This window comes from Pongo abelii, chromosome 7 (assembly GCF_028885655.2).
Source record: "Pongo abelii isolate AG06213 chromosome 7, NHGRI_mPonAbe1-v2.0_pri, whole genome shotgun sequence".
Lineage (NCBI taxonomy): Eukaryota > Metazoa > Chordata > Mammalia > Primates > Hominidae > Pongo > Pongo abelii.
This window is the reverse complement of record NC_071992.2, coordinates 116,523,756-116,540,883: the sequence shown is the minus strand read 5'-3', so window position 1 is coordinate 116,540,883 and position 17,128 is coordinate 116,523,756. Positions and strand designations below refer to the sequence as shown.

The window sequence follows — 17,128 nt, the reverse complement described above, 5'->3', positions numbered from 1 at the left end:
ATAGAAAGCAAAAGACAAAACAAGTGTCTTAGACACAATGAAGTTTGTTTCTCTCTCATCTAAAAGAAGTCAAGAGGTAGGCAGTCTAGGGCTGGATGGGGTGGCTCCATAGTATCAACACAGACCTTTCTGTTGTGCCATCTTCTGTATGTGGCCTTCACCTCATCCCCAAAATGGCTGCCAGAACACCCATCATTACATCCACATTCTAGGCAGCAAGTATGAGGAAAATATGAAGCAGGGCTCACTTCTTTTCTTTAAGGAGAAGTTTCAGAAGTCTCACTCAGAATTTCCCCTATGACAATTGGCCAAGAGATAGTCACATCACAGGCCCACACCTAGCTGCAAGGGAGTCTGTTAAATGTGGTCTTTTAGCAGGGTGTGTTGTCTATTCAAATAAAACTGGGTGTAATTACTAAGGAAGAAGGGCAGAATGGATAATGGAGTAAACTACCAACAATCTCTGCCATTTAGAGAATTCCAAAAGACACCAAGAAAAGAGAGTAGATGTATTTTATGCAATAGATGTGTTCCTAAGGAATTTCTGAATGTGCATTATTATTATTTTACATATTGAACTGTAATCTGGATACATGAGATGTACATCAGGAGTATGCTGGTGAATAATTTTCTGACTTAAAAAGACTTTTTTTTTTTTTTTTTAGACAGGCTCTGTCTCCCAGGCTGGAGTGCAGTGGTGCAATCTCAGCTCACTGCAACCTCCACCTCCCAAGTTAAAGCCATCCTCCCCACTGCAGTCTCCTAAGTATCTGGTACTATAGGCACACACCACCATGCCTGGCTAATTTTTGTATTTTTTGTAAAGACAGGGGTCTCACTATGTTGCCCAGGCTGGTCTCAAACTCCTGAGCTTAAGCAATCAGCCTGCCTTGGCCTCCCGAAGTGCTGAGATTACAGGTGTGAGCCACCGTGCCTGGCAAGAAACAATTTATATTTCTAATAATCTATACCTAGTTTGTATATTTTTCCCTTTGTTTTTCTTAAAAGTAGATCTGATCTCAAAATTAGTTTCCCTCAAAAATGGCAAAGAACAAGATGGCTTTCTGATTCCTGATTACCTTACACCTCTCACTCCATCCTCAACTACCATCACCAGATGTATTTTTCCCTCCATTCTTCTTTCCTTTTAGGCAAGGTGAAACTATTTAAAAGGCAACTGGCAATTTTAAACATGTTTCTATTATACGGTGAGGAGAGGAAACACCAAGGACAGTGGCCTCTGATATCTGAGGAATGTTAGCCTTTTGAAGAGCTGGTCCAATATAGAAAATGGAAAAACTGTCTATGGCAGTCAGGAGAATGGTATGAGCATAGCAGGAGGACACAGTTTTAGACAGCCATGGGGAAATTACTGTGCAGGAATAAGTGATTATGTTATTAACAGAAACTACTCTATTGATGAAAAAGAAAGTATAGGAATACTGCATTATGAAAAAAGATTTGCTTGTTTCCCCAGCTTTATTCCTCCTAGTATATAAAGTATTAAAGGCCTTATTGCAAGAAGTTAAGAAAACTGATTATGTCAGAAATTGCTTAATATTTGTACTGGTTCTATTTTATTTACTTTGACATAGGGAGCAGGAGGGGAAGGAGACTAGGAGAGAGAAAAATTCTGAGAATTTTCCTCCAAGTTCTGTATTTCATGGCTGCAAGACTATTTACGGACCCAAATGTAACACTGTAAAATAATAATAATAGTAGCAAAACACATAAGACATCAGAGTGTTAATTTCTCATTTACCAAGACTTAATAACTGGCTTTTTAAAAAATATTGAGGCTGGGCACGGTGGCTCGTGCCTGTAATCCCAGCACTTTGAGAGGCCGAGGCAGGTGGATCACTTGAGGTCAGGAGTTTGAGACCAGCCTGGCCGACATGGTGAAACCCGTTCTCTACCAAAAATACAAAAATTAGATGGGCATGGTGGTGCATACCTGTAGTCCTAGCTACCTGGGAGACTGAGGCAGGAGAATCGCTTGAATCCAGGAGGTGGAGGTTGCAGTGAGCCAAGATTGTGCCACTGCACTCTAGCCTGGGCAACACAGCGAGACTGTCTCAAAATAATAAAATAAAATAAAAAATTATTGAAATAGGCTTAAATATGTGAACATTTCCATTAAGAATACTAACCTCAAGGAAGTCTTATGCATACCTCCTTAAAGCAATTGATTTTACAACAAAGTTAACCATAGTTAAAAGGTAATGCTTTTTTGCAGTGTCATGTTATTTAGCCCACTTATTTTGAAATGTCTCAGTCTATATTCTCATGAGAAGTAAGCAATAATAAACAATTAAGTCACTTTTTTATTCTGTCATTTATGAATGCCTGTGTGTACCATGTGATGGCTAAACCTGAGGATTCAGGGTCAAAGAGCTAATATGTTGGAGGAGAAAGGCGATTAGTACAGAGACGTTGACAATTGTAGAGTGAATAAATACTGCACCTTGTTTGAGTTATGTACCTAATGCACAGTTGTTTAATAGCAGTTCTTTTCTTTCCCATTAAGAAGAGTCTAAGAACCCTTTCCCCCAAAAGCCTGGCTAGGTGGTGTTTACTAGGTGTGCCAGGCACTCTGCCTTTCCAGATTCACTCCCACTCTGCTCTGTGCCCTGGGAGACTGTGTACTACAACCTTACCCTCAATGGGATAACTCAAGCTTGTCCAACCTACAGCCTGTGGGCTGCATGCAGCCCAGGACATGTCTGAATGTGGCCTAATGCAAATTCATAAACTTTCTTAAAACACTGAGGGATTTTTTGTGATTTTTAAAAAGCTCGTTAGCTATGTTACGTGGGGACCAAGACAATTCTCTTCTTCCAGTGTGGTCCAGGAAAGCCAAAAGATTGGACATCCCTGGATAACTCATTGGGAAACCAGCAGGAGACTGGAGGGTGGGAGAAAAGTGAGAGTGGGGTGTTTATTTCTCCATGTTGGAACCTGCTGGGTCTCTGTAGTTGGAATGTCCCTCTACTGAGGGATACAGCTCCCGTCAGGCAATCTCTCCTCCTTATAGCTACAGCTACTCTCTGGTTCCAGCCACAGCTGCTCCCTCACCCCTTCAGGCCTAGAGGTGGTAAGAATCCTCTGGAAATCCCCCTCATTGCTAGCCCCTGGGGGCCCCAACATCCCTTCATGCATTTGATGTAATCCTGCCCACACCTCCATTAAATAGTTAAACGGTTCCTTCCTAAAATTCTCCTCAATTACCCCAAGATTGCACCATCTGTTTCCTGCTGGTATATTGGGTTTACCTTATGTACATGAGGTATATTCAAGTGTCTTGAACTTCGCTTTGATTCTTCGTTTGATTAATGGTGGCTTTTGATTAACCAAAGCCCCACTGGGCTTTGAGTCAGCATATGGATTGCAACCCCAAGAATTATTTCAGAATTTAGAAGGACATTTCATTTTGTGTGATGTTCTTTTAAAAGCTTTCTTCAATCACAAAATCCATAGGCAACCACTAATGTGAAACATTAAGTTTTACTTAACTTTTTGGGGACTCTATTTCTGTAACATTTAGACCCTGACAAATGAAAGAGGAATGCACAGATGACAAGCAGGTGTACCTGCTGACCAGCAGCCTTTGGGACCATTAAGAGGATTATCGTGGAAGGGAAAGTGTGCTAGTTAAATAGATTGTTTGTGTGCTTGCTTCTCTGGGCTGAGCTGACTGACATTTCACTAATCTATTTAGCAGATTGAAGTTCTGGAACAAAGCAAAAGTAAAAAATACCACATTCAACAAAGCCAGGTCTGTGAGTAAAATTATGTAATTGATACATTATAATTTTGATAAATCTGATCTTTTTTCCTCTTTAACCAAAGTCATCCCACTTTCAATAATAAGTCAGAATTATGTTTCTCAGAAGCTCCTCTTTGTAGATTGGGCCAATTGGAAGGCCATCACAGTAGTATTTTTATTGTAGCACCCCATAGCACTACCAAGAATTTTTACATAGAAAATTTCCAAGAGAAACACAAAATTATTTGGTGATTTTTTTGTACACCCCATGCATTTTTTGGAGGCAACTCTCTTTCTAGTTTGTATATGTTATATATCTAGTGTATTTTGGTCTCATAGTTTTCTGCAGTATACTCTGTATAAGCAACTTTTAAGTTTACAAAATACTTTTTGAGCATTTAGATCTGCTGTGCAGATAATAATAGAAAAAATCACAATCAATGACATTTTTGAGCACTCATTATTGCCAGGCAGTATTCTAAGCACTTTTATGTGAATTAACACATTCTTTCTCAGCCCTATAAATAAGTTGAGGAAATTAGGGCACAGAGAGGTTATGTGACCTGCCCAAGGTTGCACAGCAGTCAGTGATGGAAAGAAGCAGGCAGTCTGACCCTGGAACTATGCCCTTAACTAACTGTACCCTTGCTAATTCTTCCTTTCTAAGTTCAAATCCTAGTGTAGGTGAATGAAAGAAAAGTGACTTCTAAGTAGCATTTGAATGGGATTTCTTCTTGATGCAGCACCTGTCACACAGACTGGTGTGTATGTAAACATCCTTAGTGTATATGTACAGTATTTATAAATATGTAAGTATATAAAGTCCTTTCTTGAATGAATACAGTCAGGGAAAATAAACTAGCATAAATGCATAACAGCATTCTCCTTCATAATCACAGCATTTCTGGCTGGTTGGACAGAGAGACGAGATAGGAACTCTACTGCTTACTGGCTATGTGTCATTAGGCAGATCCAAAACCTAACTGCATTAGGGACTCTGATACTGCACTTCCATTTCTTTATCTGTAAAATGTAGATGGTAATCACTTTATTTTAATGCACCCATTTTAGCGGCATGCTGACAGCATGGAGCTGTGGTTCTCAACTTTGGCTGCACATTGGAATCACCTGGGGAGCTCTAAAAACTAATGCTTGAGGCCCACCCTCAGAAATTTGGATTGAATTGGTCTGAGGGGCCTGGGCATTGGAATTTTTAAAAGCTCCCCAAGTGGTCCTATTATACAACCAGAATTGGAACCATGATCCTAGAACACCAGTTCTCAGTGTGTGGTCCCTGAACCAACAGCATCTGTATCACGTGGATCTTATTAGAAATTCAAATTCTCAGGCCCCAAACCTACTGGATCAGCAGCTCTGGGGGAAGGCCGCAGCAATCTCTTTAACACGCCCACCAGACAAATCTGATGCATGTTCAAGTTTGAGAGTCACTGTCCCAGGACAACAGATAACACTCAGCACAACTGTGATCAGTTCAGTTGTCCTCTCAGATGAGTGGTAACTCTAACACAGGCCAACCTATCTCATGCTGTGAGTAGGACCCACAGGTCGGAAAGAGACCTAGTGTCCAACTATATTGAGTTTTAATTTATTTTGCAAACTGTTGTATAGACCTTATCCTGAGCCATGAACTGCTATAATTACTTTTTATGTATAACTCATTTAATCCCAATAAACAACCAAAACACTGTTATTATCCTTGGCTTACCGCACAGAGAACTGAAACACAGAAAGGTTAAGTCACTTGCTCAAGGTCACACAGTCAGTTAATATCAGAGCCAGTATTTGAACCCAAGCAGTCTTTATTTGTTGTTTAACAAATAAAATTAGTTTGTTGCTTTAACCACTTGGCAGTGAGGCCCCTCTATCAAAACAAATCCCTCGTAGAAAAAAAATTGTAGCCCATCTGCCCATTGAGGGGCTCCACATTTTTTTTTCACTTTCCACTTTCCATAACCCTGTCTTTGAGATTTCATAAGTACTTGAAGGCAAATTACTCATTAAAGATTTGCAGTAACCCTAACCTCTAAAATGTTTTAAAATAAGCGTAACACTTTTTTTTTTTTTTTTTTAAATGAGACAGAGTCTCGCTTCCTTGCCCAGGCTGGAGTGCGGTGGTGCCATCTGGGCTCACTGCAACCTCCACCTCCCAGATTCAAGCGATCCTCCTGCCTCAGCCTCCTGAGTAGCTGGGATTACAGGTGTACACCACCACGTCCGGCTAGTTTTTGTAGTTTTGGTAGAGACGGGGTTTCACCATGCTGGCCAGGCTGGTCTCGTACTCCTGGCCTCAAGTGATCCACCACCTCAGCCTCCCAAAGTGCTGGGATTACAGGCGTGAGCCACTGTACCTGGCCTCTTCTTTTTTTTTTTTTTTTTAGACGGAGTCTCACTCTGTTGCCAGGCTGAAGTGCAGTGGCACAATCTCAGCTCACTGAAACCTCTGCCTCCAGGGTTCAAGTGATTGCCCTGCCTCAGCCTCCCGAATAGCTGGGACCACAGGCGCCAGCCACCATGCCCAGCTAATTTTTTTGTATTTTATTAGAGATGGGGTTTCACCATGTTGGCCAGGATGGTCTTGATCTCCTGAACTCGTGATCTGCCCGCCTTGGCCTCCCAAAGTGTTGGGATTACAGGCGTGAGCCACTGCGCCTGGCCGCCCAGGCTTTTTTTTTAAAGTTTGTATTTGTGTGGAATGTGCACTAAAGATTTTGGGCAAAGTTAAAAATTGAAAGTCGCATGACTTTAAGAGGGGAAAGAGGCAAGACAGGTAGAGTTAAATGTTACCCGGATGACATCCCAGGGCCCCGAAAGATGCAAAGGACACATAAAACCAGTAGGCGGCGCTCTTCTCAGCCCTAACGAATGTATTTACACTCACCCCAAAATAAAGCTTCTACAGAATAAAACTGTTTAAAATAACCATTGCTTATACAAATGTAAGCTTTCTGTTGCCCATTTCAATACTGTTTTAACCTCTGTGACTTTGTTATTGTTATGGAAATGATTTCCTTTCATTTACATTTCTGACCTCTCTTTACTTCACAGCAGAAAGACTATTCTAGTTTTCTATCAAGAAAAAGCAAGATTAAGATAGCTAAAGATGACTGCGTTTTTGGGAACATAAAGGAAGAAGATCTCTGAAGAAAACTCTCATATTTTAAAATATCCTTGGAGGCTATCTCAAGACAGTGAAAGAACTTGGGGATTCAGGTGGGCTACCTACCATCAGTGGGGGAAATTTGACCTCTTCCCATTTTTTTGGCATTAAGGCAGACTGTATTCATCAAGGTATTATACCACAGCACTCTATGGAAATTTCAAGATTAGAAAAAACAAAGGAACCAAGTTATAGAGTTAGTTTTTATTTTATTTTTGCACTTGGTCATGACAGTATAGAGTTTGTTTTTAATGTCTCATAAATGACAAGCGGCAAATTCAAATCAACTCATATGAAACTCATTCGATTTTTTCTCTAAAATAGATCCTTATATGGCTTCATGAAGTCTTTTATTGTTCTGAATTTACATAAATGAAAGTCTCATAAAATATCATAAAGGCATTTTGGATCAATTTCTAAAGACGTGACTCTTCAATGGAGGAAAATATGGCTCTAAGAAGTGGAATCACTGAAAAAGAAGCCTGGGTTCTCTGATCTAGCCACATAGAACTAGAGCAAGGAGGTGATGAAATACTGATTTGTTTCCTCACATAAGTCTGAGCCTACCAATATGGATGTACTCAAAGTAAAACGCTGCCCTGTTCTCTGCTTGACCACTGTTATAATTTTATTCTGTCCTTAGAGTACTGAAGGCAGTTCAATAATCAACCTACTACTTGGAATGTTTTAATTTGGAAAGCAATAAGGCCCTGCACCTGATATCAGATACCTTATAATTCTCTTAGCTTTAAAAATATGTATACTTTCTCACAAGGTTTTTCCTTATCTAGCTTCATTTCTCTCATGGTAATTAATGTAATTATGTATAGAATTAAGACCACAATAAGGAAGATGATCAGAGGAATCTGTATAGTGTAATTAGAAAAAGTACAATATTCTAATGTTCTAACTGGGTTGTATACCTAATTATATAATAAATACAAAATAATTCTAGTGAATATATAATTTGTTGATTAAAATTCTGTGAATAATCTTTTTGAAATATAGAATCTATTAAAAATTCTATAATATTTATAAACATATGCCTATAGCTGTAACTCCTATTACTGGAAGTTTTTATATTTAAATTTTAGGCTGTAGTAGAATATTTTTGCAGAGACTCACAAACATCTCAAATCATCCTAAGTGAATGTGTTAATGGACTAGGATAGTCTTCAGATTAAAATGGAAGTTTAGCTACTATTTTGCCAATTTAAGAGTAGTCAAGCTCTATCTCTTTTTAATAGCAAACACCTACACAATGGAAGAGGCTATCAGAGAAAAAAAGAATGCAACAAATTGTATTTGGGGTAAGAACACACATAAATTGAACCATATATAACTGCTATCTTTGTAGGCCAAAAGTAGTTTTATGTTGACAATTTCATGTTTCAACTTGATATATAAGAGAGTGAGTAATCCCAGATATGTGGTTGGTGTCAAAAGTGTGCTATGTGGGCTGGGCATGGTGGCTTACTCCTGTAACCCCAGCACTTTGGGAGGCCAAGGCGGGAGGATCACTTGAGCCCAGTAGTTCAAGACCAGCCTGGGTAACATAGTGAGACCCAACATCTATTAAAAAACAACAACAACAACAGCATAGTGTGGACCTGCATGTCAAAGGACGTCGGGGCCATCGGGAAAGCGCCAAGGGGAAGAGGGACTTTGAAGAAAGAGTACAGCCATGTGGGCAAGGGTGGGGCACCCTAGAGAAAGGGAAGGATAGTTACAGATGGGAGAATAAATGTGGCATTGCAGAAAAAATGAGTAAACTTGCTCTGTGCTAGCGAAGTTTTAGGTTAAGGGAGTAGTTAGGAGACAAAGCTAAGAGGTGGGATGGATCAGAAATATGTGCATATCCTAATGCAGCATCTCTACAATATATGTAGAGCAGTTTAACCTTTGAGGATGGACAAAACAGAAGCATTTTATTTAATAGTTTTTTTTTCCAAACATTGAGGTTATCATCAGTATCAGAATATGAGAAGAAAAACACAACTGATGACATGCATTCCACAGTATATAAATATAACATGAAGAATAAAGGAACTAGGGTAGCACCTGATAAACAAAACAAAAATTCAAACAAAATTCAAAACTTATTTTGTAAAATGATACATTTCTTAGTAGTTATGTGAGAGAAGAAGGAGCTATTAGCCTTTTTTGGGGATTACTGGGCCTAGTTTTATCTAGGAATTTAGGAGTTTAAATCACTTCTGGATCAAAACACTTGATGATTGCGTAAAAAGTCAGAACTTCAGCTGCCAGAGTGAGCTCCCCAGCTGCAGGTGCTGGGAGAAGATGGCGAGTGAGACCCCCTCATCACTCCAGGAGGTGAGGACCTCACTCTGCGGTAGTCCCTGCCACCAGCACAGCCGCCTCAGCACTGGAGAAGCCGTCAGCTGGTGTGTGGCTTTATCAGGTAGGTGACTGTTGATATCCTTCAGTAACTGCTAATCCTAAGGGGTGTGACATGGCTTTGCCAATTACCAGCCTATACCTTTGTCCACTCCTCATATCCCTGCAAAAATGGTCCCCAGGCAACCACAATTTCTCCTGCCATGTCTATATCCACCATCGCTTCTTTCGACTTCTAGGCATTCATATGAGATTTTACTGCTGTTTATACTCCTAAAATAACTAGCATAAGCAATTTGCCCACAGGCAAACACAACTGAGTTTGAAAATTTCACACAAATCATAATGAGAATAACTATTGGACAGAGGTGATTAAATCGTGGTCAGGCCCCACCGAGCCCCTTTGGGCCCTATGGACAGAAACATGTGCAGGCTTTGATTGAAGAGCTGACAGCAGAGAAACATGCTTCAGGGAGTGGCAGTGCCCAGAAGAGTTCCCCAATAAAATGGAAATTGTTTCTAGGGGATCATGCCACCTGGGGAATGCAAGAAGGGGATACTCATGAGCAGAGAGCCTCTTTACCCCCAGGACTGACACAAACTGTGAGGTGCTGCTGGTTTCTATAGACACTTGGACAGTGCACTGTGAACAGCTCTTGATTGACCAACAATCTGCTGCTCTGTTTACAGAAAGCATTTCCAGAGTGAATGGACAACATCCTCCTGTTTGGAAGGCTGCTGCTTTGATCAAAGAAGGTAAACACAGATTAGCTGAGGGGGCTGAAGTGCATGCTGTTTTTCTTACAGTAATGGAAGAACTGAACAGTAGTAGAAGCCTCCATGTTTGGGTTTTTACTGATTCATGGGCAGTGACCAATGGCCTGGCCATACACTCAGGCAAGAGGACAATGGAAATCTGGTCTATTAAAGGAATGTCCATATGGGGCATAGCCCTATAGAAATTTGAGGGGTGCATTAAAGGAGAATAAGTCAATGGCCATCAGAAGAACTTCCTCCCTAGGCTGAGAAGGTGACTGGAATAGACAAGCAGTTGTCTCCGTGTCCACCCTTGTGGTCACCACCTGGTCCATGAAGTGAGTGGATATAGGAATACTGCAGCAGTGCACAGATGGGATTAATCTAAACATGCTCCTTTTGCATCTTTGCAGGCACAGAATGCCAGTAAGAACTGTCCTGTTTGTCAGCAAGAGAGACAGAAACTGCCAGTGGTTATGGGGCAGATTGCCTGGTGGGAAGGCCCTGACCAGAGCTGGCAGGTGAGACTGATGCCGGTAGCCCTGGGGGGCTACACATTGGTCTTGACAGGAATTAGACACTGACTGTGGACTGGGCTTTGCTTCCTTAGTGGAAGATGAAAATGCTCAGAGCACCATAAAAAAAACAAGAACTGAAGACTTGCATGGATTTGTACAGACAACTGTCATTTCTTCAGACCAAGGAACAATGTATAAGCCATAATATCCAACGATGGGCAGAGAGATACCTCCTTAGAGTAATAGTTTAGTAATAGAGAAGTAGAAGGAGTATAAAACATTGATTGTCTAGAATAGGGAGATAAAGTATGAAGGGCTGGCTTACACGCCTTCACAGGTAGGTGCTCACACTCAACATGAATGGGACTAAAGGAGTGTCCCCACTAGATTTTTCTGGTTTTATTTCTTTTGGTTGATCTGGGGAAGAGGGATTGAGGAGGATGCTGATATGATTATGCAATTCTTGCCAAGGGAGGAGTACACTGGTATAATGATTATAATTTTCTCTTTCTTCCCCAAATAACCTCAGTTTTTTTTCTCTCCTCTACCTGATGCAATGATCCTAGGACCAGGGCTACAATTACAAGTGCTGGAAGCAAGGATGATTTCTAAGCAAGAAGCTGTAACTACATTTTTAAACTTTGTGTCTGAATTACTAAGGGGATAATGGGGGCGGGTAGTGCCTTCACCCCATCTAAGAAATTGGGATCAAGAGTGAATGCAGCTATGTTCTCTGGTGGCAAAACTAGCTCACTAGTTCTGCACCTGTGTAACCTTACCTTATCTGAATGGCAGTGGATTGAGGAGGAGCTACTTGCTAGACTAGTATTGCTGCCCACAATCTAGACCAGCACAGTGGCAATTCTAATGTCCCTTCCAAAGGTGAAAAAGTTTGAGTATCAATGGAGAGAAGGAGAAAAAGCTGAGAGTAAAGAAAAAAAAAGGTTATTAATGGAAAGAAATTCAATATTACATTAATACCTCAAAAGAGTCTCAGAGCAAAAGATGACATGATATCTCGGCTCAGTTATTCTAGATGCCTCAAAGGGTGAGGCTAGTTGCCAAGACCACTCCTGTTTTTGGCACCTGACAAGATTGAGAGGAAACCTGCAAACCTGAGTGACTTTACTCTGGGAGACATTCATACACAATGATGGACTGGACTAATTATTAATGACTACGTAGGATTCTAGTAATAAGGCAGTATTTTTTGAATTGTATATCCTTTTGTAAAAATTATTTTTCTGTAGAGACATCGTCTTGCTATGTTGCCTAGGCTGGTCTCAAACTCCTGGGCTCAAGTGATCCTACTACCTCTGCCTCCCAAAGTGCTGGAATTACAGGCATAAGCCACCATGCCTGGCCTGTATATTCTTTTGATGTAAGGGATCTGTGTTTGAAAACCAGGGAGTGGCCTGATAGTTTAGAGTAAACGTTTAGTAATAGAGAAGTAGAACAAATTAGAACATTGGTTGTCTAGAATGGGGAGATAAAAGTATGAAGGGCTGGTTTACATGCCTTCACAAGTATGTTTTAACACTCAACATGAAGGGACTAAAGGACTGTCCCCATCAGTGGCTGGTGGTGTTATGATACATATATATTGGTTTTCATCCATGGTTCCTGGCTCATAACTCTAAAATCCCATATATATATATGAGCTAACATCCTCCCCGGAACTAGGTCTCAGTTTACATCAGCGTGTGGTCAGCATACAGCTTACACACATCCCCACATGGACATTTAAGCAAATTTTACATTAAACATTTCAGTTAGAAATTACCTTAAGATTACCCTCAAAGTAAAATTGAGAAGAGCTTGGTGATCCTAATTTGTGGAAAAAACAAGTAGGTGCCAACCTTTGGTGGTAAAACAGTGGCAAAATGATTCTAAAATACCAAACAAAGGAAAACTGCAAAAGAAAACTCAGCAATAGAGGCAAGTCTACTTTCTCAGCTGCTGTTTTAGCTGTCCCTTGTCCTGCAGTGTGTATTCAGTGGCCCATCAGGCGGGATGAGGGGAGTGGTTTCCGTGGACGCAGGACTGTGGAAGACAGGGGAGAGTTCTCTCCTTCACGGGGTGATCTCCTTCCTGTCACCCATAGTCCAGGAAAAATGTCAAAAAAGTAGGTATGCTTTTCTGTCACACAAAAAAAGACATGCTGATTTAACTTTAAAAAAGTATGGCTAACCAACGATTTCTTACAAGATGGCTTTTAAGCTTTGTAATTGTACTTTCTCCCCACTTTATTGAGGTATAATTATATTTTGCTCATAAGTTACTTTATAATAGCTAACAGTTGTATTCTTATGAAGTAAGTTGTTTGTATCACAATTTTAAGAAAAATTAGACAGCTACAGAAAAGTACATGATGTCTTTGGTGGGCTTGGGTCTTTGGTCTAGCCCTAGCCCATGTATTTTTCTGTAGGGCAAAGTCTTTAGCTAACCGGATAGCTTTAGTTGTGTGATAGCTTGAAAGAGGTTAGACATTCCGTTGATTTAAAGGTGCTGACCTTAGTGATTTTGCACTGCTCCTGCACCAAATGTGGTTTCTTTCCCAGAAATGTGGTAACACACAGTTGGCTGTACTTCCTAATGGGTTTTCCATCTGTCCACACGAGCTCATAAGTATTTGATGGGTTCTGAGTTGCAGCAGTTGTCTGGGCGGAGGCACTCAGAGCAGCAGGCTGAAACTCGTCCTCTGAGTTGGCTTTGCTGTGCTCATGCATGCTCTTATCCTCACTGGAAACTGGTCCTGGCAGAATTTCTGGGGAGATCCCCTTTGTCATGGTGTCTGGTGTGCAGAGGAAGAGAAGATGGAAATCTACTACTGTATTTGGGTCCTGATCAGGGGAAGTTCAGAATTTGATTTTCTACAACACAAAAATGCTGAGTAAAACAAGTGAAATGGCAGTTATTAAACTTCTTAAGTATTTGTAAAAGTCAACTACCTGAAGGCAAATTCCATTCCAAAATCAGCTATTGAATTGATACCTGGGTGTTGCCTCACAATAGCTGGTGGAGCGTCATGCTCTCCAGAGGCACACTGCCAACAAGTACCCCACTTATGCACAAAGAGAAAGCGATTCCACTACCATGACTTGCATAGCACCACATTAAGGAAGAAAATAGTAAGATTATAAATTAGGGTTTATTTTTAATTATTGACTGGATACAAGTCATAGTGGTTAAATCTAACATTTTTACAGGTAACTGGATTTTTATTAATCATGTGATATGGGTATTAGTTACTTTTGCAATTAACTATGGGTTGTTTGTGTCATAGATTCATACATTTTTTTAATCCCCCTCCTTTTTTTTAACTTCCTCTGTTTTCCCTTTTTCTTTGTCAAAATTAAAACAGGTGACAGACATGCAGTCTGGGGGTTCACAATGAAGATAGGATGAGGAAATCTTAGGCTGTGAATTCACTATAGAAAAATCGTAAAACCTTACTACCCTATTGCAAACTGTTACCTGTGACTTAAAAAATCCTGTTGGATGACTAACAAAACAAAAACACAAAAAGCAACTAACTCCATTTATTTTGTTAATGTCTCTTGTGACCTGCCAGATAAACAAATAAAATTTATTTTTCAGGTCTTTGAAAAATAAAAATCAGGCCAGGTATGGTGGCTCACGCCTGTAATTCCAGCACTTTGGGAGACCAATGCAGGAGGACTACTTGAGACCAGGAGTTCAAGACCAGCCTGGGCAACACAGGGAGACTCTGTCTCTATAAATTTTTTTCTTTTTTTAAATTAGCCAGGCATGATGGAACTCACCTGTAGTCCCAGCTATTTGGGAGGCTGAGGTAGGAAGTCAGCTTGGGCCTGCGAAGTCCAGACTGCAGTAAGTCATGGTTGTACCTTGTCTCAAAAAAAAAAAAAAAAAAAAAATTTGGCCAGGCGCGGTGGCTCACGCCTGTCATCTTAGCACTTTGGGAGGCCAAGGCAGGTGGATTATGAGGTCAGGAGATCGAGATCATCCTGGCTAACACAGTGAAACCCGTCTCTACTAAAACTACAAAGAGTTAGCCAGGAGTGGTGGTGGGCACCTGTAGTCCCAGATACTTGGGAGGCTGAGGCAGGATAATGGTGTGAACGCAGGAGGTGGAGCTTGCAGTGAGCCAAGATTGCACCACTGCACTCCAGCCTGGGTGACAGAGCAAGACTCCACCTCAAAAAATAAAAATAAAAATAAAATAATTTGAAGACGTTGTTAAGAGTCTTTTCTCATTCTGTTTGCCTTAAAATAACTCATAGGCTAAGAGCAATTTGTATTACTTACCTACCTATTTGTTTTTCTTATAAAAATGTCAAAAGTTTCCTTTCTTGCTGGTCACGAGTTGCTCTAGTTTCAATGTATGTGTCCCTCCGAAATTTGTATGTTGGAGCTTAAACTCCAAAGTGATGGTACTAAAAGGTAGGGCCTTTGGGAAAATGACTAAGTTAAGAGGGCCCTCCCTCATGAATGGATTAGTGCTCTTATAAAGGAGGTTGATGGGAACACCCTAGTGCATTTTGCCCTTTCAACTTCTGCCACATGAGGGCACAGGAAGAAGGCGCCACCTTGGAAGCAGAGAGAAGACTTCACCAGACACAGAATCTGCTGATGCCTTGATCTTGGACTTCTCAGCCTCCAGAGCTGTGAGAAATAGATTTCTATTCTTTTTAAGTTATCCAGTCTGTGGTATTTTATTATAGCAGCCTGAATGGAATAAGGCAGGAGTGTGTGTCCAAAAGATATGTTCGTTCAGTCATATTTGCAGAAAATAGTTGTCAGAGTATGACTATATCCTCAAAGGTCAGAGTAGGATAGCCTCAGGCTTTACCCTGACATTGGCATCACAATTTTGTAAAGGTGGAAATGAAACCGCAGGATCAGTGTTTTGAGAGGAGGAGAGCAGAATTGAGGCAAAGTCTAATATAGTTCCTGGCATATGTTTCAAGACTGAGAAGGAGATGTGCTTTGCTTCTGTTTGAATGATTGCCAGGAGTTTGTTTTGGGCTAATGTAAAAGTTAAGATCCCTCTAAGCCTAAGATTTCAGTTCAGTTTAAGCCCCTGGGGTAAGCTAAGTTCCATTCTAGGGTTGAAGTGAAACTTTTAACAACACAGATTGCTGGAATCCTCAACTCTCCTCATTAACTGAACTGAATGGATATCCCAAAGACTTTTGGGACCTGCATGAACCCTTAACTTAACTTTGCCCAGACTTAACAAGCCATGAACTATCCTGATCTCAAAGGAGTTGAAATATTACAAGATTAGAAAGGAAACTAGGGCCAGAAAGGAACTGGAGGAAAGATGAGGTAAGATGAGCCTGGACCATGAGCTTTTCTGGTGTTATCTTCTGTTACTTTTCCTTGCCTGCTTCTAAGCAAATTTATCAAACCAGTTGCTATGATTTGAATATGTTCCTCAAAAAGCATGTGTTGGAAACTTAATTCCTAAGGCAGCAGGGCTAGACGGTGTATAGGACATATGTTAGGTAACTTGCCTAAATGTACGTCCCATCATATTTTGCCGTGTGTGCGTGTGTGTGTGTGTGTGTGTGTGACAATCTGTGTGGTTCTGGCATGTGTAGGTAAGTGGAAAGAGAAATGACAAATGGATGTTACGGCAAGGAGCTGAGATCTTTTTTTTTCTTTCCAAGAGTCCAACTGTTATCTTAGTAACTTCAGAAACCCAAGGACATCTAAGGTGTTTACTCTGCAATTAAGAAAAGAGATCCCTTTCTGAAAGTTTTGCTTGAATATTTTTTAGTTGTGCCAGTTGCTCTAGGAAAATATTATTCTCCTGGGCTTCCAATTTTTTCTCTAACAGTTTCGCAAATATGTCCGGCACACAAAACACTTCATTTTTTTTTCTGGTTGTTTAAATGTTTAAAATTGTTGGGGAACTGAAATGACCCTAACTTTGGTGTAGATAAATATGTGCTACTTGTGCCATCTCCTGTACTCATTCTATTGTTATGCCTGAGAATCCACAGTGTTGTGGAAAACACCTGACTCGTTCTAGCCGGGCTTGAGAGATGGGAGACCCATGGAAGCAACACCTGTCAGGAGCATGTCTCCCTCTCATGGTCATTCATCAGTACTACAGAAACCAAATGCACCCTGGAACAGGAAAGCAGAGCTCAAAACCCTTACTTCGTAGATGCGGTGTATTTTTTTCAAACACCTCCCCATTCTGACCATATCACCTTTCTACAGAGACAACTAGTTACATTGGGATAGTTGTTGGATCACTTTCAGTCTCTTCTGATGAGCATTCAAGTATAATATTTTTGAAAGTCTGTCTGCATTTTTTAAGACTGGATAGGAATTTATATAACGAATATAGCCAAAACCCTTCTTATCCCTAATAAGAAAACTTTCTAAATGAAAACCCTACCCAAAGCAAATATTTCCTTTCACTTATTCATTCATTCACTCATTTGTATCTAATACAGTGATTCTCAACTCAATCCTGGCTGCACATTAGAGTTCCCTGAACAGCTTTTGAAAATGCAGATGCCTGGGCCGTGCTTCCAAATGATTCTAACTTGA

The 17,128-nt window shown here is 40.5% G+C and overlaps 1 protein-coding gene across 2 annotated transcripts in view; it reads left to right on the top strand.

Moving 5' to 3' along the window:
* The window catches only part of SNX31 (sorting nexin 31), a 76,771-nt gene extending 68,853 nt beyond the window's left edge, over nt 1-7,918 (top strand). Inside the window, exons 12-13 of one of the 2 annotated variants that reach the window (XM_063726466.1) lie at nt 3,719-3,775; nt 6,833-7,918. In XM_063726466.1, the coding sequence (XP_063582536.1) occupies nt 3,719-3,775; nt 6,833-6,928 (153 nt within the window). In that variant the 3' untranslated portion in view covers nt 6,929-7,918. The remainder of the gene's footprint in view (nt 1-3,718; nt 3,776-6,832) is intronic. The other variant, XM_002819332.6, reaches the window with a different exon arrangement.
* The last annotated feature ends 9,210 nt before the right edge of the window (nt 7,919-17,128 follow it).